The sequence below is a fragment of the Pyrus communis genome, chromosome 7 (genome assembly GCF_041283825.1).
Source record: "Pyrus communis isolate YQ-2024b chromosome 7, ASM4128382v1, whole genome shotgun sequence".
Classification (NCBI taxonomy): Eukaryota; Viridiplantae; Streptophyta; class Magnoliopsida; order Rosales; family Rosaceae; genus Pyrus; species Pyrus communis.
Window position 1 is genome coordinate 27,310,563 of NC_142571.1, and position 25,510 is coordinate 27,336,072.

General features: G+C 37.7%; 5 protein-coding genes across 9 annotated transcripts; 2 read left to right on the forward strand and 3 right to left on the reverse strand.

Moving 5' to 3' along the window:
- The first annotated feature begins 830 nt into the window (after nt 1-830).
- On the forward strand, nt 831-5,787 carry LOC137734103 (P-loop NTPase domain-containing protein LPA1 homolog 2). Of its 2 annotated transcripts, none has more exons than XM_068473386.2 (16): nt 831-1,204; nt 1,305-1,388; nt 1,505-1,578; nt 1,686-1,719; nt 1,809-1,867; nt 1,991-2,105; nt 2,230-2,267; nt 2,444-2,541; nt 2,670-2,725; nt 3,480-3,750; nt 3,898-4,013; nt 4,394-4,450; nt 4,569-4,634; nt 4,729-4,803; nt 5,005-5,095; nt 5,328-5,787. In XM_068473386.2, the coding sequence occupies exons 1-15, from the start codon at nt 989-991 to the stop codon at nt 5,065-5,067; spliced, it is 1,422 nt and encodes a 473-aa protein (XP_068329487.2). In that variant the 5' UTR covers nt 831-988; the 3' UTR covers nt 5,068-5,095; nt 5,328-5,787. The 2 variants fall into 2 exon arrangements, 1 of the variants encoding a protein (XP_068329487.2); XR_015964185.1 differs by having other exon boundaries at nt 874-1,204; nt 5,005-5,143.
- Nucleotides 5,788-5,986: 199 nt separating this feature from the next.
- LOC137734500 (P-loop NTPase domain-containing protein LPA1 homolog 2-like) lies at nt 5,987-9,079 on the forward strand. Its single transcript, XM_068473750.2, has 15 exons — nt 5,987-6,246; nt 6,330-6,413; nt 6,524-6,597; nt 6,697-6,730; nt 6,819-6,877; nt 6,964-7,116; nt 7,234-7,331; nt 7,436-7,491; nt 7,585-7,774; nt 7,881-7,990; nt 8,100-8,153; nt 8,290-8,355; nt 8,439-8,513; nt 8,679-8,765; nt 8,866-9,079. Exons 1-14 carry the CDS (start codon nt 6,199-6,201, stop codon nt 8,739-8,741), a joined length of 1,164 nt encoding a protein of 387 aa, XP_068329851.2. The 5' UTR covers nt 5,987-6,198; the 3' UTR covers nt 8,742-8,765; nt 8,866-9,079.
- Nucleotides 9,080-9,230: 151 nt separating this feature from the next.
- On the reverse strand, nt 9,231-11,917 carry LOC137733537 (NAD(P)-linked oxidoreductase superfamily protein). Its single transcript, XM_088696798.1, has 5 exons — nt 11,745-11,917; nt 11,302-11,477; nt 10,480-10,723; nt 9,978-10,157; nt 9,231-9,533 (listed from the first exon to the last, which is right to left on the reverse strand). The coding sequence occupies exons 1-5, from the start codon at nt 11,862-11,864 to the stop codon at nt 9,306-9,308; spliced, it is 948 nt and encodes a 315-aa protein (XP_088552924.1). The 5' UTR covers nt 11,865-11,917; the 3' UTR covers nt 9,231-9,305.
- Nucleotides 11,918-14,437: 2,520 nt separating this feature from the next.
- Nucleotides 14,438-21,189, reverse strand: LOC137735333 (structural maintenance of chromosomes protein 2-1). Of its 3 annotated transcripts, none has more exons than XM_088696799.1 (21): nt 20,762-21,189; nt 19,661-20,341; nt 19,390-19,533; nt 18,970-19,260; nt 18,707-18,892; nt 18,464-18,628; nt 18,310-18,369; nt 18,014-18,076; nt 17,742-17,833; nt 17,426-17,522; nt 17,140-17,256; nt 16,808-17,026; nt 16,556-16,696; nt 16,317-16,484; nt 16,057-16,241; nt 15,810-15,903; nt 15,649-15,737; nt 15,307-15,532; nt 15,103-15,177; nt 14,759-14,907; nt 14,438-14,635 (listed from the first exon to the last, which is right to left on the reverse strand). In XM_088696799.1, exons 1-20 carry the CDS (start codon nt 21,077-21,079, stop codon nt 14,791-14,793), a joined length of 3,528 nt encoding a protein of 1,175 aa, XP_088552925.1. In that variant the 5' UTR covers nt 21,080-21,189; the 3' UTR covers nt 14,438-14,635; nt 14,759-14,790. The 3 variants fall into 3 exon arrangements, with proteins under 3 accessions (XP_088552925.1, XP_088552926.1, XP_068330853.2); XM_088696800.1 differs by having other exon boundaries at nt 14,438-14,672; nt 20,762-21,186; XM_068474752.2 differs by having other exon boundaries at nt 14,438-14,907.
- Nucleotides 21,190-21,679: 490 nt separating this feature from the next.
- NOA1 (P-loop containing nucleoside triphosphate hydrolases superfamily protein) lies at nt 21,680-25,265 on the reverse strand. 2 transcript variants are annotated; one of them, XM_088696801.1, is made up of 13 exons: nt 24,826-25,265; nt 24,444-24,629; nt 24,272-24,358; nt 24,127-24,206; nt 23,819-23,900; nt 23,647-23,667; nt 23,350-23,395; nt 23,088-23,206; nt 22,904-23,017; nt 22,688-22,792; nt 22,495-22,584; nt 22,224-22,333; nt 21,680-22,112 (listed from the first exon to the last, which is right to left on the reverse strand). In XM_088696801.1, exons 1-13 carry the CDS (start codon nt 25,234-25,236, stop codon nt 21,863-21,865), a joined length of 1,701 nt encoding a protein of 566 aa, XP_088552927.1. In that variant the 5' UTR covers nt 25,237-25,265; the 3' UTR covers nt 21,680-21,862. The 2 variants fall into 2 exon arrangements, with proteins under 2 accessions (XP_088552927.1, XP_068330534.2); XM_068474433.2 differs by having other exon boundaries at nt 22,688-22,795; nt 24,826-25,264.
- Nucleotides 25,266-25,510: the final 245 nt, after the last annotated feature.

Below are 25,510 nucleotides of genomic sequence, written 5' to 3' on the forward strand. Positions count from 1 at the left end.
AAACAGGGACATGTAAAAAAAATTTACACGTTTTTCTCATTGTATCGAAACTTCACAGTAACAGTGTATTAATGTTATATAATTTTTTTCTTCTATCATCAACAAGAATAAAATTTTAGTCAAACTATAGAAGAGCATTGTATGTATAAGGTAATGCTACGTAAACTAAATGATTTGTCATCAATAAAAAATAAGTACGTTAATCAACACTTAAGTAATAATTCAATCATTAACAATCATATCATTTGGTTTAAAATTTTGATTTCTTTAGCATTACCGATACGTACAACATTGTTAACATAGCTGTTGACACTTGGAAAAGTTGTCTTCTTTCAATATGTGCAGAACACAAGTGAAATACTATATGTATCATTATTTAATGAAAAAGACACTAAAATTTTTTTTTTTTTTTTTTGGCTAAACAATAAATTTTGTTAGCTTAGATATTAAACTAGCAGAGAGCACACATTTTGTGTGCGTGAGCAATTTTTCTTAATAAGTGCATATTATTTTTAATATTACATAATTACTGTTTTGTCATTCTTATATATTAAACTAGCAGAAAGCACACATTTTGTGTGCGTGAGCAATTTCTCTTAATAAGTGCATATTTTTTTTAATATTACATAATTACTATTTTGTCATTCTTATGTAAATATTGTGTATCAAAAGTAAGGATAAAATTGGAAAAATATGATTATCATTTTGTCAAAAGATATAAAATTACTATTTTACTCTTCTTTTGTTAATAGTGTGTATTAAAAATGAGTGCAAAATAAGAAAAAAAAGGAAAAAAAAGTTGACAATGTAGGTTTTCTTAATAATGGCATACCGACGAAATTCGAACCTATCCGTCAGATACGCCTTTAACACTTTTAATTTTGTATAATAAAATGTGACGTGGCGTGACACGCCGTGTCCCGGCGCACTGAAAGATCTCACCTAACCCTCTGTCTTTCTGCAACTCCCCTCTCCAACTGGAACAACAATGGGATTCCACCCAGACACACAGACGATGAACAAGAAGGGCAAAGCAGTCGCCGTCTCAAGCCCCAACATCAACGACATCGACGACGACAACGTTAACATCAGCGTAGACGACTTGGATTTGGACGATGACAACAACAACAGAAGTAGTGGCGTCTCTTCGACTTCCATCAGATTCTCGTCCCGCAACACTTCCTCCAAATACGACTTTGTCAAGGTTCTTCATTTTCCTTTTTTCGATTTTCTCTCTTGATTTTCTGTTTGGGTCCCAAGAAAATGAATCAGAAATCGAATATCATTTCTGTTTTGCTCATCAGGTGAAGGTCTGGCTGGGTGATAATGCAGATCACTACTATGTTCTTTCCAGATTTTTGCTCAGTCGAATGTTGACTGTCACTAAGGTATCGATTTCAGTCGACCCAATTCAGTATTTTGATTCAATTGTTCGTTTATTTTGGTAAATTGTAATGATTTGATCATGTTATTCAGTGTGAATTTTTGGTGTGGTGATCTGTAGATCCCGAATTATGTAGCGATTAAAATCGCGCTGGAGCTCAAGAAGCTGCTGATTGACAACAGCCTGCTAGATGTGTATGCTGTGTCAACGTTGATTCTTTTTTGTTTTTCTGATTTTTCTTGTTGTTTTGTTTGGATTTGTATAAATGGTTTCACTTTTGGGTTCGCCTGATGCGTTGCAGTTCGCAGTCCGATTTGGAAGTGAATTTGTTTAAGGTAATGTCATATGCTTGTGTAGTTGTCGGAAAAGTAGTGCACTTTGCAAACTTTCTAGATGCTGATTTGGGTTCATTCTGTATTTGTAGCTTATGGAACGAAGGGGTTATGGGGAAGAGTACATAAATCGGTACAAGATGATGACCAGGTCAGTCTAAAATCTATATACTCTTAGGAAGTGCCTTGAAACCGAATAAACAAAAGATGATAAAATTTTACTGAATTCTATGGTAATGCCAGTTTTTTTCTTTGCTGAGACAAATTTTTACAGATTTCACCATCAACGAGTACCATTAGTTATTCTTGTATGTGGAACTGCCTGTGTTGGAAAGTCGACCATTGCTACCCAACTCGCACAAAGACTAAATTTGCCTAATGTCTTGCAGGTTCTAATATTTGTCATCTGTCATTCTCTCTCTCTCTCTCTCTCTCCCTCCCTCCCTCCCTCTATTGTTTTCAAGGTGCATAGAGATGTCTTTGACATTTATTTTTCCTGTGTAATTGTTACAGACAGATATGGTATATGAATTGTTGCGCACGTCAACAGAGTATGTCCCAATTTCATACATTTCCTTTGTTTTTCATTTGAATGTGCACCAAAACATAGTTTGCAAAATAATAGTGTGTCCTATGTTAAGCTGATTAGTTAGCATTGCATGTGTTGAAGTCCTTTGTTTTGATGAACGATATTGGAATGCTTATTCTCTCCTTTTATCCAATTCAGTGCACCGTTGACATCTACTCCTGTATGGGAACGAGACTTCAGCTCCTCTGAGGAGTTAATTACTGAATTTTGTAGGGAATGCAGGATTGTCCGTAAAGGTAATGGCTTTATTGATCCATCTGCTGAGATGTGTCATATGACTACTTTTGAAGTTATAACCTTGAGAAATCAGAAATCTCTTTTTGGCTAGTATATTGATCAAAGTTCTGGAACATGTGTTTATCAGGATTGGCTGGTGATTTGAAGAAAGCTATGAAAGATGGAAAGCCAATAATAATAGAGGTGTGTTTGTTTATGAAATCCGTGGATGTCAATCACATTGTAACTAACTTTTGTCCCTTCAAAGTTTTGCCTCCTTCTATCTGTTCCTTTTCATTTCTTTTTTATTATGGAAAGGATCTATTTCAAATATTAAGCTTGAAAAAGCTCATATAGATTTGCTGCAATATTTTTGTTCCCTCCGCGCTTAGTTTTCTGGAGATTCTGTTCAAGTCTCATTTATCTGGTTTTGTACCTGAACCTTGTCTTGAAGTGAGAACCAGACTGATGAATTTTTATTGCTCTATTTGCTTAGGTTGGTAATTTTCAGTAAGAAGTGTCAGAACAAATCTTATAGTGACTACTTTTCACAAAGGATTGGGTGTGCGTGTATTTCGTATGGCTTAAGAATCTTTCCTCAAGATGTTCCAGTTTGGGTGCTAAGTCCGTGCTTATGTTAAAAAATCCATGGTATTTGCTGCAAAACATTTTGTGGACGTGACTTTCTAGTTTCCTAGAGCGAGAGAGAGAGAGAGAGAGAGAGAGAGAGAGAGAGAGAGTGTGTGTGTGTGTGCGCGCGTGCTTATCACTGCACTGCATGGACATTTGCGTTTTTAAATGCTGAAAAATAAAAAGGGATTTTTTTTAGGTCATATATGTGAATTATTTGGATGAACAATTTATCGATGACAGTGTCAAAAGCATTAGCAAGCTTCCGTCCACTTAGTTTGTCTCACTCTCAGCTTGGATGATTTCATCTGTTTGATGATAATGGCAGGGAATACATTTGGATCCAAGCATTTATTTAATGGAAGATGATAATAAAACACAAGCACAAGAGAAAACTCAGGAGGCAGACCCCGTTGCAGTAGATGGTTCCAAAACACAGATGGAAAACAATTCTCCAAGTATAAGCGGAAGTTCTTCTGAAGTTTGCAACAGTGCTGCACATGTCAGCTGCGAAGAAGGGACACCAACTAACAAGGTGGACGAAGTCTCGGATCACCTGGAAGCTATTGACCTAGCCGGAAGTGTTTCTGAGGAAAAAGGTTGATCCCCACTGTGGATAATTCTCAGATTGTTTATGTTCTGTTCCAACACACTTAATTTTGGTCAGAAACATAATTAATCAATAGGCACAGGGCAGAGTTGAACATTTAAGATGTCAGTTCTCTGACTACTTTTATGCAATCCAGGTGAAAGTGTTACTGATCCGGAGTTGAGTAAAAGTACTTCTGTTAAGAAAGAGAAGTCTGGTACTGAACCAATTATTATACCTCTAGTTTTGAAGATGGCTGAGTTTGATCATAAGGTGCGGTCACATTCTCCTTCACTTATATAGTTTATTATGGTACAAACTCTTTTTCCCACTGTCCTCGTTTTCTGTGTGAGTGCATTTGGCCTTGGTTGGTTTTGGTTTCTGTTTTTGTGCATGCACATTTATTAGTGCTGTCCCCTCTCTCCTCTCTGAATCATAGGCCTCTAAATCCTGAATTGGTGTCATTTAGAAAACGTATAGTTCTCGTAGAAAAATGAATACAGATTCTCATGCTTTTATTCTTGGCTCTTGGTAAAGAATTTCTTGAGTTTTCATGTTGGTGATGATGTGACTGCAAGTTTTTCGTTGTTTCTATTCTTCTCTGAATCTTTGCCTTGTTTTGTAATTTGTTTACCTATACTTCTCATTTGCAGGCATTACTAGAAGAGGTGATCTCGACTCGTACATTTAGTGGTAAATCTGTAGTCCAGGTATCAAATAATTTTTTATCCATGAAGAATGCTTAAATGTTTGTTAAACGAAGAGTTTCCCGTCGGATTTTCGTTTTTCACTCTTTTCCCCTCAAACCTTCGTATTTATCATTTCCAGGATAAAGATAAGCTAATACGCAACTTAAAGACCATCCAGGACTATCTTTGTTCATTCAATTCGCAGGTAAGTTCTTTCATGTGTTGTAACTCCTTTAATCTTTGAGTTGGCCGATTGTTTATTATTGGTTGTCTTATTCTATCATCCTTGATTCAAACAGGGATTGACAGTCGTCAATATATCTTCAACCACATTTCCGCAAACACTGGATTGGCTGCACGGGTATCTTCTTGAGGTACTTCTGATGAACTCTTTTAAATTTGTGCTGCCCCGGCCTCTTTAATGCTGCTGAAACCTGGAAGTTTTGGATGTTTAAGGCACCAAATGATATTATCGTGTTATGCCATCACCAATACTAGATTACCTCAAATTTAACTGCCACTGTGGCTGGAATATGAGAATGATACATTAACTGGCTCCTTGTTTCTTTATACAGTGCATAGAGCATGGTATTTCATCAGTGTCCAATGAAAATAGTAGGCGGCCTGCGGAAAGTTAGACTGCATTCCGATGTTAGCTGAAGGCTGGTATGAGTTGGACTTCCGTTGTTTTGATCTATTTTTCTCTCTATATGGGTATGGTACATAGATTAGGTATTTATTGTTTTCTTTAAACAAAATAACTACATGGTAAGTTCAAAAGAAAAGGGGAAAAGATGGTAAAACAAACACGAAAAATATTATGCTCATGACCAGCTTTACATTCATTCCTTTGTGCTAAAATTCATTCCTTGATGATATCTGTTTGTGGTTCACGTAGAGCTGGAGAAAAGAACCAGTAACGGTTATGAAACAGTGATCGGCTGGACGATAAAGATCAAATGTCGGGAAACAAAACGGAGAACAAATACTTATTAAGCACCTTTGCAGCAGCAGCAGCAGCTTGCAGAACAAATTTCTACTTGCATTACTTGTTCTTTGATGAGACGCCAGATTTCAACTAAATGCAGCCTCTTCAATGCATCCAAGACTTCACCAAAATTCAATTTTTCGATACGAGATACCAAGTTTTGGATAAGTTGTTGTCTTCGTATTGTACGTATGTAAAATCAGTCAATAAGTTGTTGTCGTAGTAGTGTTCGTATGTTTAACTTAAGGGATACTGTATTTAAGATGATGTTCTTAACCACTTTTTCGACGATCGACCTTTGGACAGCGTCAGTTGTATGTGCATCTTCTTCGCCTTTTCTCTGTATATATCAACAAAGAGATGCAGTAAATTGTCTGTCGAGTAATGCTAGGGTTACCACATATTTATAGCACATTTTGATACCGCGTGACGTGGCATGATATATTCAAAGGGATGCTAAAGGTCACCTCGTATTTATACCACATGATATGGTATGTGATATATTCAATCAATATCCCGTGATTCTATCAACGTGACTATACATACCATCTCACGAGCAATTTTTCGATGCACCTTCTTCTATAACACATGAAATGAAATATCATCGGTGTTATCATCTCAAAATCAATATCAACAAAAAGCAGTAAGTTTGTTGCATCCAAAAATAAAATAAAAATCAACCAGCTGCATGGATCATCAAAATCTTAGGACGCAACGGCATTAAATTCAAGAATCCAAAATACATGCAATCTGCATTCTGTAATTTACTAATTTGCAGGAGATGGGTCCGAGAACCATAACTGCTTCCTCCAAATACGACTTTGTCAAGGTTAGTTTTCTTTTCCTCGATCATTCTTTCTGTTTGGTTCCTGAGAAAATTGGAGTGGTACAAGTTTGTTGTTTCGCAACCAGGTGAAGGTGTGGTTGGGTGATCATGCCGAGCACTACTACGTGTTTTCGAGGTTTTTGCTCAGCCAAATGTTAACAGTCACCAAGGTGGAATTCAATCTGCATTTCCTTCGTCATGCTTCGTTTGGCTGGTCACAATTCGATCATTTATTTCTTCCTGCGAAATCTGATGATGAAATTATAATTCTGTTTATTAGATCCCAAATCATGCAGCTATCAGAATCGCTCTTGAGCTCAAGAAGCTGCTTGTGGACAACAGCCTTCTAGATGTGTATGCCGCGTCGCGTCCTTCATCCACATTGCTTTGTTCATTTCTTGTTTAGATTTCCACATATGGCTTAACTTTGTGCATTCTGTTGTTGTATCGCAGATCGCAGTCCGATTTGGAAGCTAATATGTTCAAGGTAATGGCCACACAAGTTGAAGTTGTGAACTTTGCGAAATTTCAACATGTCGAATTCGATCAGCTTCACAGTTCTATATAATTTGCAGCTTATGGAGCAAAGGGGCTATGGGGAAGAGTACGCAAATCGTTACAAGATGATGACGAGGTCAGTCCATGGAAAATTTGTCGCTGCGTTATATGACGGTTCATGATTTTTAAGAAACAATTGGGTGGGGGTTACGTTTCTTTCAGATTTCACCATCAAAGAGTACCATTGATCATTCTTTTGTGTGGAACTGCCCGCGTTGGAAAGTCGACGATTGCAACACAAATTTCACAGAGGTTGAATTTGCCTAATGTCATGCAGACAGATGTGGTATACGAATTGCTGCGCACATCAACGGAGTAGGTCTTGATTTTATTTAGTTTCTGACATTTGAAGAGAGGAATGTTTCTTGTTTCTCAAGTTTAGTTTTTCTGTTCTATATTGAAGTTTTTAATCTCTCATTTGATCCAATTCAGTGCACCGTTGGCATCTACTCCTGTATGGGCGCGAGACTTCAGCTCCGCAGAGGAGTTAATTACCGAGTTTTGTAGGGAATGCAGGATTGTACGTAAAGGTAGTCACTTTATTAGATAATCGGAACAGTTTGAAGCCTGTTAGAGAATGTTTTGCAGATTATGTCTCTCTTTATTCATACATTTCGTCTGCTTTGTTCGGTAGGATTGGCGGGTGATTTGAAGAAGGCAGTGAAAGATGGGAAGCCAATAATAATAGAAGTAGGATAACTGTAAACATCTCACTGTAATTAGTTCGGTTTCCTGTCTCTATCAGCATATATGATCTCCTTCATCTTTTAATTGTAATGACAGGGAATGCATATTGATCCAAACATCTATCTGATGGCGGATGAAAATAAAACACCAGACGAATCCAAAACACACTTGGAAAATGTGCATGTCAGCTCAGAAGAAGGGACACCAACAGCTAACAACGCGAACAAAGTTGATTACCTGGAAGCTATTGGCCTAGCAGGAAGTTTCATTGAGATTAATAACGAAGGTTAACCCTAATGTGGATATGGTTGCAAAGTTTGCGTTGAAGAGAGTTGACGAGTTGAACCATTTAAGATGTTAGTTCTCTAAATGCTTTCATGGCCGTGGTGCAGGTGAAAGTGGTTCGGAGGAGGCTAAAATTACCTCTGTTTCAAAAGAGAAGTGTGGTCCTGGACCGATTATTATACCTCTAGTTCTGAAGATGGCTGAATTCGATCACAATGTGTGGTCATGTCCTCTGACATATTACATAGTTTTAAGATTACAGCATTTCTCGAGTTTTAATTCTTCAAATTTCACCTCATTGCTCCTGTTCCCTTCGCAATCTGCAGGCGTTACTAGAGGAATGGTTCTCAACTTTTGCATTCAATGATAAACTAGTCCAGGTATTCACTATTAACCATCTTAAATTTTCTGTTAATAATGATGAACTATAGGCTTATCGTTCGTTGATTAATTGAAAACTAAACAGTCTGATTGTTTGTTAGAACAATCCCGTGATCTATTTGTTTACTTTTCTAGGACAAAAATAAGCTAGCAAGCAACTTAAAGACCATTCAGGACTATCTTTGTTCATTCAACTCCAAGGTAAGCGCGTTTCTTGTGAATCACGGTTCATATTAACTTTACATTGGCAGATGGTTTATCTTTCATTAATCTGATTCAAACAGGGATTGAAAGTACTCAACCTGTCAACAAACACTTTCAACCCGACATTGGACTGGCTGCACGGATATCTTCTCGAGGTACATCTTCTGAGTTATGATTAAACATTTTCGAATTCAAGCAATCCTGCGTGCTTCTTAAATCTGTAAAACTTGGATGTCGATGTCCAACTCAATATGTTATTCCTTGTCTACGTACACTGCGAACTGGTAGTTATCTTACTCAACTAGCTCATCGTTATATAGCGTATTGAGCAAGGAATTTCGCCCAAGTCCAATGAAAACGGTAGGCAGCTTCAGGAAAATTAGACTGCGTTCGTATGTTAGCTCAAGGTATGACTAGGGCTATCGTAATGTAATTTTTTTTCTTCTTTTAACAGTGTATGTTACATGGTTACCTGTTTAACGAATTTGGTTCAATTTTCGGGTTTAGGGTTCAGAATCGGAGAAAAGAATCGGTAATCTAAGGGTTCTAAAGCAGCAAACCGGTTTGGATGGCGAAGATCGAGTGACAGGATTTGAAGAAATTGGCCTGGCACTCAGAATCTGTTGATAAATTTTTACAAATCTTTCAGGGTTTTTGTATGGGTATATTGAAGATATTTATGCATTTTTGTGGTGAAATTTATGATTCATTGAAGATTAAAGGTTGAGGGCGAGTATTGGCGCAACAAAAATGTTATTCTTTTGTGACTGAAGGTCACGGGTTCGAGTCATGAAAAGGAAACAGTTATTTTGCAAAATAAGGATAAGACTGCGTACAATAAAGGCCTCCCCAACCCTACCCTTGCAAACAAAGACCCTTGTTGGCTTCACCTTTTATTAAAAACTTAAGGTTAAATTACATACAAAATACAACAATGTGAAATGAATTTAAATTTCATCATCCCATAAATCTCGAATTGTTTTGTATGGACTTGTGGTTTCATTGACTAGAAACTCTCCCCTCATGATCTTCCTTTCCTCCAACTTGTCTATCTCCATGAAATCTTGAACGTCCAATTTCAGATCAATGGCTTCAAAGTTCTCCTTAATCCTTTCTGTACTAAAGCTTTTCACAATCATGCTTGATCCCTTTGATAATCCCCACCTTAGAGCAACCTACATCAAGTAAAAGAATTCAATTAGCATTTAACAGTTGCAGATATTAGTCACATTCGTTAGAACATACGTGGTTTCCTTATGCATATGCGTTAAAATTTTCTAGTTTACAATTTTGTGTAATTTAAAACAGAATATAGCTTACATTAATAAAATAAGCATATATTATTTTAATTTTTTTAATAAAAAAATGTAAATGAGAGTTCGTTTAGAAGTGTTTTTAAAAGGGATAAAAGTGTTTTTGGTGAAAATGTTTTTGGAACCAATCATTAGTAAAAATACAAGTAAATCTTGAAAAAGCACTTTAAGTGCTTCTTGCATAAAACACTTAAAGTGCTTTTGAACCTAAAAACAATTTTTCTAAAAGTAATTAAGTCATTTTAAATGTACTTCAAAACGAATCATAAGTTTGCTATGGTTTTGTTTGTTGTTTGATGGGTTTACCTGGGCTGGAGTTGCTTTACTCTTGTTGGCAATGGCCCGGATGGTTGGATTGTTCACCACAAGTGTTGATCCCCATGAATTCCCAGGCCCACCAAGTGGTGAGTAAGCACTTACATGGATATTGTTGTCCCTACAAAAATCTCGAAGCTTTCTTTGCCTCCACAGCGGGTGCATTTCGACCTGTGCGTATAAATAATCCCATGTCAAAAGACGATTGATTGTTTCACTCTAAATTTCTGTGTTTGACACACTAAGAAATTCAAACCTAGTCTAAAGGGCAATCTCAAGTAAATAAGTTTTTTTGTTTTACGAGAATTAGAGGAAGGGAGGAAGAAGAATATCTATTATACACAATTTTATTTTTATTTTGCAAAAAGATTATTTCTACAACTTAAATCAGTAATTTTTCGATAAAAAAAATATAACCTTTTAGCTACATCAAGACTCGCCCTCAATTCAAACGTAAACTCATGAATTTAATTATTTAAGTGGTAAATTTTACCTGATTGACAGCTGGGGGAACAGAGGCAAAATCCAGAAGCTGTTCAATCTTTTTGGTGGAGAAATTGCTGACACCAATGCACCTGCACAATCCCAAGTCCAGGCACTTCTCCATTCCAGACCAAGTGATCTCCAAATCCAACGGCTCAAATTCATCTTCAGCTGGAATGGGATTGCATGCCCATGGCTTCAACTTCACTGGCCAGTGCACTAGGTACATGTCCAAATATTCCATTCCCATGTTCCTGCCACACCAATATTAATCGTCTCATTACAATCTAATCTAAAAACGACTTCGCACATATTTCATCTGGAACTGTTATTGACGTTGCAAAATATCATCAGGCTGTCATCCATAGTGTTGTCGTAGTTATATTCTTTTTAGGGCTAATTGTGGTGTAATGGAAAATTTGTTTCTTTATGACCGAAATGTCACAGGTTTGAATCATGCAAACAACCTATTTACAAAGAAAAAATAAGGCTATGTACGATAGACATTCTCTCCCCGACCATCGTAAAGTGAAGAGCCTTATTGGTTGGACTCACCGTATGTTTTTTTTTTTATTAAGATTTTGAATGGATAAGAACTTGCATGGATTCTCATAATCCTAGGCCATGGATTTTTGTGCCCAGATTTCTCCTCGTGGAAATGCTCAATCATTGATTTTTGACCTAAAAGAGTGGGGATCTCCGGAGATACTGCTGAACACCAGTAGGCACTGAATTGAAGATGATTTTTCACACTCACATGCAGTTTGAGAGATTGCAGGACAAATATGTGTCAAAAATGCGGACGTTTATATGTTAGTGCACAGTTTCTTACTTAAGAGTTTGCTTGAGTCCTGCAACAGGGTCATGGTGATCACTCCCCCATAACTTAGATGTCACAAAAATGTCTTCCCTCTCTACTTCTCCGTCATGCATTGCCATTGTCAAAGCGTTTCCGAGAGCCGGCTCCGAACCATATATCTTCGCCGTGTCGAAATGTCTGTAACCCATCTGCATTACACAACCATGCATTAGTTCTAGTAGTTAAGAACAATTACACCCATATCCGAAATCTTGAGTTCAGTTTGTTCCCCCCCCCCCCTCCCCCCCAAAGATATCGCTTGTGTAAAAAAAATTACATAAAAGCAAGCGAATAGAAGATAACTGTAGCGTCAATAGAGTATATCTCCTTGTGACTACAGTACTAAGTATAGTAGACACAAGAACACATATTTCCGTTGGTATGACAGAATTCTCTAGTGTGTGTAGGGTTTGTACCTTGAGGGCCATATGGACAGCAAGTTCTGTTGTTTTCCTATCGTTTTGGAATGAATAAGTGCCCAACCCAATGACAGGCATTGTGATTCCACAATTCAATCGAACCTGGTTGCTTCTCATCTTTCTTTCTCTCTGTCTCTCTCAGCCTTCTCTCTGTGTGTTTCTCAATGCAAATATGGCTCCTTTTATATAGAGACATGACCAAAAATGTCAAACATCTTAAACTGATTTCTTAATCCACTTCAATCCCATTAAATATGATTTAAAATTTATTAAACTTGTTTATTAGAGTGCTAATGACTTTGAAATATATACTGAAATATATACAGAATCAAGGCATGGGAGATCTTCCATGTCTCTAGGGATTTTTCATGAAATGGCAAGACTTAGCTGTACATAAAATAAAAAGAAATCATGTTGTTGTTTGAAAATATTTAGATAAAAGTCAATACTTAAGATGGTGACACGTGAAACGAATACCTATAGATGTTTCGGTTAGAAGATGTGACCATGAGACGCATGATTAGGGCAAACAGGGCAGAGGAAGATCTAGGAAGACAGAAAAAGACTTTATTAAAAGATATGGAGTACTTGGAACTAATGAAAGATTTTACGCAAAATCAAGCATAAACATTCTAGGATTCATACAATCAACTCCACTTAGTAGGATAAGGTTTCGTCGTTGTATTTATTTAAAAGTCAACTAACAGACGCATGTGTGCCACCATCAAAGCAACATTTGCTTCTAGGGATGACAATTCTAACCGTTAAACCTGATAACCATGGATAACCGTCCGAATGGATTGGATTTTAATATGAAAATTCGGGTATGGTATGGATATGGGGAAAAACCGGTTATGGTTATAGGGGTCCCTAATCCATATCCGTCTCCGAATCCAACCCGAATATTATATATATATATATATATTTGATATATAATATAATTTTATTCAATTTATCGAACCCGCTCTATATTAATTCATTATGCATGCATCAAACCCTATACTATCTTTATTATGCACCAAACATCATGCATGGGGCATACCAACAACCTCATCAATTCAATACTCTTATTGTTATACTCAACCAAATTAATTCATTGAATCATTTTATATATCAATTATCAAATGTTACAGGTTTATCAAATTCATCTCTCTTTAAGAGTCTCAATGTCAAGAAATTGGTGCATGTTATCATAAACAACTTCAAATATATTATGTTTTTTGTAATTGGATGTTGCTATTTAATGACGGAATTAGTATATACTCAAATTTATAATGCGTCAATTGGATGAATATAATTTTTTTTTGTTTTTTGACGAAGATGGATATAACCGATAACCGATTGAAAATCCGTTACCCAATGGATATGGTTATGGATAATTAATATTTTCTAGTTGGATTTGTTGACTCTAAACCATAATTAAATAAATTAATCAAGTAATTAGGTATTTGACATGCAAATTTGTCAATGCAGAGAGTCAATCGAGATTTGAAACTTTACTAATTTATATTAGCATTAATAGTCCTGCACAATGCACTCTCTTAGTTGACATTTCTCCAAAGTCAAATACAAGTACATTTGGAAGTTTCTATTTTTAGCTTTTTAGAAGATTGGACGGTTTTAAATATCAATTTGTTGCTTAATCTTGTGGCTTATACAGCCTAATTTGCAATCCTACACTCTTTAAGCAACAACCCTAAACATAAAATGGTGGTCCAAGAAAATAGTTTTCACACCCCACCCTAGGGTTGGCAAACGGACCGTGTTTGTTGTATTCATATTGTTTTCGTATCATACTCGTTATATGAACGGGTCGTGCTATGTTAAACCTGTTATCTTCACAGGTGGCTGGATAACGACCAAATTCGTTAACTCATTATTTGAACGAGTCATGTTAGGTTAACAATTATGCAAGAAATTATCATGCCTAATGATTAGATTTGGCAAGCGATATTGTAACAAGTTTTTACAAGTAACCTAATAATAACTCGATTCGTTAACGAGACATGTTTCGTATTAGATTAATAGGTATGCAAGAAATCGTCATGTCAAATGTCTAGATTCAGTGAACGATATTTTATCAGATTCTTAGTGCGTGGTCACATGATCCAATAACTACATGATTGGTTAATGAATTAACCTAAAACATGTTATTTTCGTACCGTTTTGTATTGGGTTAGTGGTTCATGCAAATCATTGTCAAACCTACCTCACTCTACTACCGAGTAGATTTATTATATATGATATGGAATTTAGGAATCATATATTTCAAATCCCTTTTCCAAGAAAATCAAGATCAAATGGGGGTGTTGAATAACGTGGAATTTGTCACTTCCCAGGATATATTCTCACACATTTTGTTAACTATGATTTTGAGAGACGCCCACTACAAAGGAAGACAATGTTTGTATAGGTGTTTTTGAGCACCGCCACAACGACGCGTTTGGGATCCTATAAAATCCTGTCATGTGAAGTACGGATTTTCTCATGTTCTTATGATATCATCGTATTTTTGGAGAAAATTTTTCAGTATGATAAGAACACCGTCCGATAAAGTAAATGTAATAACACAACTGGTTCGAAATTTAAAAATAAAAAAATTAAATTAAATAAAAAAAAGATTTTTAACTAATTATATTATGACATTTAGTGTACACCGTGTTTTTGGCACACTAAAAAAATTTCTCGTCTTCATGAGGTCAAACAAATGATTTTTGTTTATATTTTTACCAAACGTGTATTTTCATGAATCCAAAAAACAGGTAACAAAATGTGGGGCTGCTGGAAGTAGTTTAAATTACAGTTTTACAGTTTTACACGTGCAGTCAAACAAGAAGTTTCCGTACACATGTTTCAGGTAAATAACCTTCATCGGCAGAGCTCCCGATCTGGAAGACACCATCCGAACCAAAACAAAATGTTTAACTACCGAAACGCAGCGTTTTAGTCGTCTTTCACAAGGTAGAAAATACAGTTTAAGAGACTGGTTAGAAGGGTTGGTGGAGAGGTACCTTGGTTTGCAAGTCTCCAAAAGCAACCAAAATCACTTGTGCTTAGCTGCAACAGTCCTTTGAACAGTCGAAACCCCATCCACGAATTTTGTTCGGAAAAGAACGTTGGCATTGTTGAACATGCCTTCTTTCAGCGAAACCACGATAAACTGCAAAATGTGACAACCAAGAGAAAGATGAAGTGATGTTTATCTATAAGAAAATGATGAAATAGCCTGCATTTGATATTTTTAGAATTTAGATTTATGACAAATATGTGTAAGTTGCAAAAATAAGCTGTATTAAAGAACAAGCAGATTCCGACAAGGTGAAACATCGAATAAACACACGAGAAACCACCAAACCTGGGAGTGGGGGAAATGCGTTTTGATCATTCTTCCAATGTTCTGCGTGTGGCTTAGATCAAGAGCCGCATCAACCTGTAAGTGAAATGACATGCCAACGGCCACTTCATGTAAGCAGAATAGCAAATAGAGAACAACAAAACATTGAAGGAATTTAGTAAAAGTCGAGAAGCTGGTTTTTGATACAGGAAAAGTTAGGCATACCTCATCCAGTATATAAAGTGGGGCAGGTTTGAAGAGAAGCAGTGCCAAGATCAGGGAAAGTGCAAGCAGAGATCGCTGACCTCCACTCAGTTCTGACAAGGACTGTTTCCAAACACCCCCAAATGCAACACGAACCTCAAGTCCATCTAAGAAGCTGCACCCTTCAGGAGGTTCAAGCTTTCCCATTGTGCCAGGCAAAAGTGTAGAAAAGATAGATCCAAAGTCACTGATGAAATACAATATGAAAATTGTAATTGTGGATTAAAGAACGAAGAACAGCATAAACATAGAGAACTAATAGCTAATTGTAAAGCCGCCTTTCGATTTGAGCAGAAGACTCACTTGTTAACTTTTACCCAAGTAACTTTCAGTGTTTCCTTCTTTTTCTCATCCAGCTCTTCAATCACCTTCGTGATCTTAGACTTATCATTCTACGGAAGGCAAACAAAGAGTCAGCAAAAGAAAGTAATAACAGGTATGTGGGCAGATGAAAAGTAAACAACCTCAATGATGTCCTTCTTAGACATTAGATCGTTGTACTCATCTTCTGCTTTCTCAAACATTGCCATAACTTTCTTATTCACCCTTTTCTCGAGGCTGCAAAAGAAGGGGAAAAGTCACCCTCTTGGCACCATGCAAGATACTAATAGCATAACTTCAGAAGTTTAGAGCATATCAAATGGAAAATTCTCGTCTTAGAAGCAGGTGATCAAAACCAAAAATGAAGAGAGCGAGTTCCAAGTCACGAACCCAGACTGTTGGGCCTGCAGTCTCTCAAGTTCTTCCCTTGCATTACGAGGATCCCGCAAGGAAAAATCATAATCAGTCCCACTTTTACCAAATAACTGTTTCTCAGATACAATCCAGGCATGCTTCTCTATCAATTTATCAACTTTGGTAGAGCAATCTTTCTGCTCCGTTTCCATTCGTTTTACCTAGAAAAAAATTGAAAAGGAGGTTGGTTAGTATGTAATGATATAGAGAACTTTATAAATATGGAGGGTAATTACCTCATTTTCCATTTTCTTCCTTTCAAGATTTGTCTCACTAAGTTTAAGCTGAAGTGTTTGTTGCTCCTTAAGAATGCCACTAATTTGGGAATCACAATCTTTCATCTTCATGCGAATTGAGTTAAGCTCAGATTGGGCACTATCATGAATATTTCTTGTAGAAGCTACCTGCAAAGGAGATGCATGCACCATGAAACTTGTATCCAAAAGATCTAGCCAAATCAAATATCAGTGCTTACCTTTGCTCTCTGTTCTTCAACTTCTGAAGTTAGGTTGTCAATTTGTGTTCTCAAAGAAGCTAATTGAGTCTCTGAAGATGCAAGTTCCTTTATAGCAGCTTCTTTTTCCATAATAAGCTTCTCCTTTTCATTCTCATGCCCCTAGCAGTGAATAAAATCACGTCACAAAAGTTAACAGGCTACTGCAGAATCAGGCAGCTACTTCTAAATCCACAACTAAGATAAAACCATGCGAAGCTAATCATAACCTACCTTTAGATTCCTTGAAGCTGATTGCATTTGAGCTTTTGTTTCTTTAATCTTCTTTTCAAAATCTTTGAGCTTTCCCTCCCGACTATTATCATTCTCTTTGATTGATTTCTCAAGTAATGTAACTTTATTCACACACTCTTCATACAAAAGCTGCTTTTCTTTTGCTGCAAATTGTGCTTCTTGAAGTTCCTGCTCAATCCTTTTTACTAATTCACCAAGCTAGTCACACCAAGAAATCATTATGAACCATGTCATTATATGAACCAGTAAAGGAAGTTGCAACATAAAGCGTGTGGTCAGTATGCCAAGAGAAAGAGAGGACTGGACAAAACCTTATGATGCTCATTTTGCTCAGCCCTGCCCTGGAATAATGAAAGGTCATAGGATTTAAGTTCTAACTGTGCTTTAAGGTCCATGAACTTCTTCTGAAGAGGCAGAAGCTCTGTAATCTGCAATTTAAGAAGTTGACAAATATATAACGCGTTTAAATGATTCCAATTCTCAAGGAAATGCAAAAACATCCCCAGGAATACAGTATTTAAGGTATGTAAACAAGAGGGGTCCTAACATCACAAAATTCATCTCATTTAGAGAGAGAATAAGATTCTTATGGTCAACCTTAGCTTCAATTTCGGTCAATCTTCTCTGATGCACGGAAAGTTTTTGTTCAGTCTCTGCCAGCTCGTGAAGTTGCCTTAACAAATCACCCCCACCCCTGTAACAGAGTAAATGGTTTCTTTAGAAGGCTGATTTAGATGTAGACAAAAGCAATTGAAAACATCTTTTTGAGAAATTTTAGCTTTTAGTTACTCAGTGTAGCATGCATATTACGAAGAAGACAAGGACTAGTTTGGAGCATTCGCCAGGAAAATTTTAACAACAATAATATTTCTATTCCAATTTGAACTAAGGAGAACAAAACAACAACACTTACTTGCGGCTTCCACCAGTCAAGAGGCCACTAGGCTGAAAGATATCACCTTCAAGAGTGACACTTGGGCTGCGAATTTCCCTGTTAAAAGCAACCTAGAAATCATTCAAGGAGATGCAGATTGTGTTATGCACCCTTCTAAATATATATTTGATTTTCATAAAAGTACAATATTACACAATCAGGCTACATCAAATCAAACATAAGCAAGATGAGTAGCATGTGCACTGTTCAATAAATATTATACATGAACAAAATAGCAAAGTTTGGCCTACCTCCTTTGCAGCATCTACAGTTTTGCAAACAAAGGTTGAACCAAAAACAAATTCCATAGCACTCTGCAATAAATATTGAAATTCAAAAAAAGCACAATATAAACTTCCAAAATCCATTGTTTGTGTCTGCATAATATACCACAGAAGAAAGAAAGAAGCCAACAACAAACTTCAAGCATTAATAATTGTCTCAAGTTAAGTATAGAAAACCAATATCAAAGAACTCTACACTCTATAGTATATGTATTAAAAATAATAGCAGGATTAAGTTTTATATGGGGCTGCTTGATGCATACCTTCAATTCATTATCATAACCAACCAAAGAAAGTGCAAGCTCTGCATTCTCCTTACCAACCTGAAATTGCAAGGTTTTCAGCGAATAAGTTACACAACTGAGAGAAGAAGGGTGGCGCGGAAGGGGGATAGGTTCTATTGATAGAGAAACTGACCAATTTAGAAGCAGCTTGTTGAACCCTAGGATGAACAGTATGCGGCTGTATTTTGTTCAGAGGTATAATTGTTACTCTTCTCCGAAGGTTGCCATTCTGAAGAAGTTGTTTTCCAGTACTTTCAGTGTCTACAACAATATTAAACAACTTTCCACCAGCAGTAACCTGTGAAATGAGTCAATGTGATAATTGATACATTATCTAACTCATGATATACATTTTCAGATATAAATTCATCCTGACCTCTAAGGCAGTCATCGTGGAACTATCCTTCACTTTGATAAGTTTTGCAACTACACCCTTGACCTTAGACCTATCAAAGTTATTCACGGGATCCCGATAGGTGAACTCAACATTTGATAATTGAGCTGAAAGATTTCGCATTTCATCCCTCAACTTCTGCACCTCCCCTAACTCAGAAGCACGATCCTGGAGTGATATTCATAGAGCTAATGAGACTGATAATTTATGTGCACAGAAAATGAAAATACCTAAATCATGTTTACCTTTTGTAACGCTTCCATCTGGCCCTCTATATATGGAACAGACTTCAGTGCATTTTCAAGATTTTCCAAATCTCGTTGTCTAGCAGTAAGTTCACTCTTTACCGCATCAGCTTCTTCACGCTTTGACATTAGCTGCTTATTTTTCTCTTTTAACTCCCTTTGACAATGGCTTATTTTTGTGTTCAGCTGTTTTAGTTCTGTTTCAGCACTCCCAACAGCTACTTTCGCATCACCCAGTTGATCTTCGAGGCATTTCTCTTCTTTTCCACTGCTCTTGCCAGCTAGTACACCCTAAACATAGTTTATTTTTAAAATATTAGTCGCCTCAGTCATAGTGATTATAACAAATAATTTGTTTTGCATGCACATGGATCATTGACAATATAAAGTAGAAAACCAACATAAAAGATACACATTTACCTGGTAATCCTTTTCATACTCATTCAGTGTCTGAGAAAGTTCCTCTGCTCTCCTTTTCAAATCAGCTGCTCCTTCTTCAGCCTTTCTTATAGCGAAGTCCGTCTCTTTTACAGACTGCTTCATGTCTTCAATATTGTTAACAATCTGCCAACATCAAGGATGTGATAATCCAATCGTTAAACTAAGGAACATAACGAATAACAAAAGAACAAACTTGAAAGCGCCTGACAGCATTAGAAGAATCTAGTGAGTCATAGACAACAACATTTACCTTTTCAGCATTTTCATTTTCAATACCAAGATTATCCTCTTTATTACTCAGCACAGACACTTCCCTCACAAGATCTTGGGAAAGTGCATCTACCTTGTCAGACAAAGTTTTTACTTCCGCACCCATTCTAGCCTCCTTTTCAGCAGTCAACTTCGACACTTGTGTCTCCATTTCCTGTATTTCTCCCTTCATCTTTCTCATATCATCATCAACCTCAGAAATCCTGGCCTTAACTTGTTCCAACTCAGATGCTGCACCGTCTCTAATTCTTTCCGCTTGAACATATTCAAGCGCAATGCAAAACCTTTTCAGGTGATCCAAGTCAGCGTTTCCATTAGCCCATTGCATATATTGCGTCCTTTCTCTCCTCAACTTGTCCAAGGCAGGCAGTATCTCCTGGTCAAGAAGCTTATTGATCTCATCAACTTTACTCTGCTTCTTCTCAAGTGTCTTCAAAGCAGCCTCTTTCTTGGTCTCATACATTCTCGTCCCAGCAGCCTCTTCAAGCATAGACAGAATCTCGGGTGGTTTCATATTCAAAACCTTGGTAATGCGCCCTTGCATTATCAGAAAATGCGGGTTGTTAACATTGAGCTGCACAGAATGAAAAAGGTTCTGGACCTGACTAGGCTGTGCAAGTTTCCCATTGATCAAATACTTGTTCCTTCCACCAACCACAATCTGTAAAGCAAACAAATAGCTTCTCATCAACCACTTAGCACTCGCTTCGCTTGCACCCAACAACCAAAAGTTTCAGATGCAATTCGATAATTTACTCCATGGAAATTATTAGATCTCCACCAAATTAACACCAAAATAAAGATATTTTAAGAAATTAAAAAAAAAAATTGAAATAAAAAAGGAACAGCAATTCTCATCACACACTTAACAATTACTTCATTTCTACCCAAAATTCAAAATTTGGAAAGAATTCGACGATTCAATTAAATGGGACTTACAAGCAATCCGACATTTAGTCACTAAATTGAACTTAATTTAGGCAATCAAAAGAAAATCGTACGCCAAAATCCAGCAAAATTCAAGAATTAGTAAACAAAATTGAACAGTAAAACGAGACCCAATTGTGAAAACCCGAAATACCTGACGGGTGACGGTGATTTCAGAATGGGCCTCGTATCCGAGGGGACTACGGGCGCGGTCAGAATTGTCGAAGACGATGGAGACGGTGGCCTTGGTGATTCCGGCCTGGCCCTGCTTGTAGACTAGCTCCTGGAGGTTGGCGGCGCGAACCTGCTGCAAATTGGTAATGCCCAAGACGAAGCAGATGGAGTCGAGGATGTTGGACTTGCCCGACCCGTTCAGACCCGTTATGGCGTTGAAAAACGGGTCGAACCCGGGCACCACCGTCCTCGTCGCGTAGGACTTGAAGCCCTCCAGGCATACCTCCTTGATGTACATTTTCTGCCGATTTCAACGGAAGGCGTACGGACAGCGAGAGACTTGAAAAGCTTTCTCTGCTTCTGCTTCTCTTTCCTCTCCGAAAGTCGAAAGTTTTCGAATTTTCAATTTTATCACGCGGTACGTGCAAGGCGGGAAGTTGTTCTCTCGATTGAAGAATCGAACGACGTCGTTTTGGAATTTTATTGGACCGGTTTGTGAAGAAGTCAGGATTGGGCCTTAAACCACAAAAAAAATACCGTCCGAACCATGCAAACTACGGATTTAGAGATCGAGCTTTTATCCGTTGAGCGACAGCCCTTTCATTTGGCACCGTCTAACCATGAAGGCTGACTTTTGTCCGTCGAGTTTTTATCTGTCGCTCATGAGCGACGGACAAAAGTCAATTTTTATGATTAGAATTTTAGTCGCCCCTTCATTTGGCACTGTCTAATCATTAAGGCCGACTTTTGTCCCTACTCGACCAGTGAGTCTTGCAGTGAAGCTCCCTTCTACCCTTGCACTCAAGGGACAATCGCCGAACCAAATCAGAATTAGATTGGTTCAAGTATGTCTAATCCAAGTTTCTCCACCTTCAAAAGTAAGAAGTTTTCTCAACTATTGTTCAACGTAACGACGATGCATTTGTATTATAATTCAAAAGAACATAAAACGTTTCGATATGTTGGCATTAACAATTCTCACCAATTTGTTACAATGGTATAAAAATTCACCTTTGTTCTTTTCTTACAACAACTGAATTTCGTGTATGTAAATGTCTTGGACATGAAAAATTACCAATCCTCAAAAATGCAATTTTGGTCTGTCTTCCTCTTCCTTCTCTGTCAATTCCCTATATTGATACCACTCTGCACCAGACTTACCCACGGGCAATGGGGACCGAACAAATATTTCGACTGGCTTGGGGACGTGGACAACCAAGTGCACTTCTCCGGCAGCTCCCTTGGCACTGGTATCAGAACTTGTCAATACTCGGCTTACAGGTTCAACAGTAATCCATCCTAACCCTGATATAGCCACATCACAAGCCAGCCTGCGCAAATATAGGATAATTGTAATGGAATTCACCATTTACAGAGGACCAAAATCAAATAAGAAAACGTTGAAAGGGGTAAGGTTAACAATCACATTATGAATAACGCACCTTTCTACATCTTCAACTTTTATTTGCAACTGGCGCTCAGTTTCGAGCCCTCTCCATTCATCTGCTCTTTGTTTTCCAGTTGGAGGTGTTAATAGAACTCCAACTTCTTTCTGCAACATGTTAACAAAAATCCCACTACATTCATATTGTATTTATGTAAGAGAAATATGCATGTTGCACCGCCTAACAGTAGAAAGGAGAAATGATCACATTGTAACATCTCAAAAGTATATTTTTTAGAATCTTTTCTAATATAGTTGCAAAGACTTACCTGGTAAAATTCATCTGCCGTATCAGTAGGTACCATATGAATCTGAAGACTCTTTGGCCCGTAAAACGTCAATCGTGTTTCAGGGAGAGCCTGAAATTATAAAAAATAATGGTTCAGGAAAAGACCATTCATAATCAGCACGGTTAATCCCGGAACATACCCAATATATATGAAACTACAACAAGATCAAGACCTTCAAGATATCTACTCTGACAAGGCCTCCCCAGAATATTGAATAGCCATTCAAACCATTGGAATTGTCCTTCTCCCCTGTTCCATTTCCAGAGGAAACCTGAGACTTCTGGAAAGGAATAACACCAAAAGTTACCAACTAGAAGATAACAATGAAAAAACTACAAACAGAACACAAATGGAGGGAAAGAAGGACCTCTGAACCGAATAAACATACCGGAAAAGATTGACCCCTAAGCCGACTTTGAGGAGCAAGGGCAGGCAGATCATTTGAATGAACCACAGCTGCTTGCCTATGGTGGAGATGAACTCCTGGAGTGTCGTATAATTTCTGCATGTCATAGAGGGTTACTCTGCTAAACCTGGAATGCCATTGATAAAATAAGGGCACCACACCATACCTCTCCTCCTAGGAAAGCATTAATTTGAATTGGACCCAAAGTAGTTCCCGGAACTGCAGATTGTATTGGTTTGTATTTTTGCGCCGATGCAGCAACTGGATCCTTGTCTGCCATCATTTCTGGTGTCACAAAAAAGATAATAAGTCAAGAAAAGGGAAGAAAACTCATTTAGTAAATGAAAACTGATCAATTATATTGGTGAAATAGAAATCTACATGTCTACCAAAGGCAACAAAACACAAAATGAATGTCATCAACTTACTCAGAAAAGCACTGATGAATGCTGATTTCCCAACATTTGCTGAGCCCTATATCAAAATGGTAATGTAAGTTAATAACTACTTATGTACCGTGAATAACGAAAATTGCAGAAGAATAAAAGACTTGTCCTACTTCAAACTGAGTATGCACCAATCAATCGGTAAGAAAAAAGAATGACTAGTCTTATGTTTTTTCTCTTGTTACATGCATTATATAGGTGTCAAAATGTGTTAGAATCGGTTGACAAAAGCACATACAGGGTATATGCATTAAATAAACTTCCAGTTAAGAGACTAACCATAACATAAACGTCGCGCCCCTGCACCAGACAAGAGCCAAAGAATTCAGGTTTAGTAAAATATGAAATGATATACATGTATGTTTTGCTTAACAGCAATAAAATAGCTTCAGTCAGGTAACAAGGCCAACACATGCACAAAAACACAAGCATAAATAGAAAAGTACAAAACCTTCTTCTCCTTTTGAATCTCTGATGCAACTCCGGCTACTCCAACCAAAGATTTCGCACTTGTCAGATGAACACTTAAAACACTGCAATGAATAGCACAGTGTTAGACGCATGATCCAAGCTTTCAGGTTTAGATCATAAAATCAACCATGTCCTAAATTAAACACAGTCTCAAATGACTCAAACTCGATCAATCGAGCCCTAATCCCAACTACATGCACACGAATTCCTTTTCCATCGAATGTTCCAGGAAACTCTTTTTAGATTGACTGTATAAATAAAAAGTCAAAGCCAGGAAACAACTCTTACTTAAGCTTCTTCTTTGCAGTGGCCTCTATAACCCAATCACCAATATAATTGAAATCAGTTCCTTTTGGGAGCAAGTCAACCTGACATTCCAAACTGATTAGAAAAGTCGCTTACATCAAATAAGATGCAAAGGGCAGTTTAATACCTTAGTAACCACTAATATGATAGGATTTGCACCGGCCAAATCACGTACACGAGATAAAAAGCTACCATTGAAATCCACAATATCAACCTATAAGCAAGCAACCAAATTAAAATTCTTCAAGGCAACTCAATCACTCAATTCATCGCAATGCAAAGATTAAAAAGTAGATTACCAATTTAACTATCAACGCTTTCTCGTGGCGCAAGTGGGACAACTTCTCCCGAAGCTCTTCAGCCATGATGAACTGTTTCCCGCCAGAATATCCCCCATTTCCACCAACAGCAGTTATCATGTGCCCATGAGAAAGAAGCTTGCACCTTCCACATATAACGCTTCTAAGCTGGTGGTGCTTCTTCTTCTGCACATTCAAATTTTGTAACAAAAAGCACAAATTTTTTACATCTATGGAGAATCAACAAAAGCACTTTAGACTCAAAAGTTATTTTCTTGCTTCAAAAATCAGACATTCCAAACAAATACAGAACCGAATGAGAACCCAAATACCCAATTATCCAAAAGGAACAAAATTTAAGATAAAATCACATAATCCATACCAATGCGTACGTCTCAGGGTCCGAATAACCCGGAGCATCCGGCTCCGAAGTCTGCAACGGAGCTCCGCATCCATAACAGCAAGGGACGGTCGTCGTAACCTTGGGCTTCTCCTTCTTCTTCTTCTTTTTCTCCTTGAGCAACACCTTCGCAGCTTCAACCGAACGGTGCCGCTCCAAAAACCGATCGCCGGGGGTCGGCGCGGCGGCTCCGGTGCCGGCGGGTTCGGGCGGAGAATTCGGGTACTGGGTCTCGGAAACGGATGATTTCCGGTGGGTATTTTGCGGGTGAGAATATGTGCAGAGTATGAGAGTGGGTTTGGAGTGAAGAGTGAGAATTTTGGTGGTGGGGATTGTGAGGGTGTAGGGGAGAGTGAAAGGACAGAGGAAGGATGAGAGGGTTTTAGGCGCCATTGATGCTTAATGGGTTTTTGGAGCTCGATGATATTGCGCTTGGTGTAGGTGAGAGTTTAGTGATCGTGGACCGTTGAGATTGCGGGTGAAAGGAATCGACACCGTTCGTTTTTCTAGTTTACGGTTGTTGGTCGTTAAGTCAGGAGAAAGAGTAAGGGCTGGTTTGGTATTGCTGTGCTTTGGAAAAAAACTGCTTCTGCTGTGCTGTGAGAATAAGCAGCTGTGAAATAAAGCAGCAGAGTGTTTGGTAAACTTTTTTGTAAAAGTGCTTTTG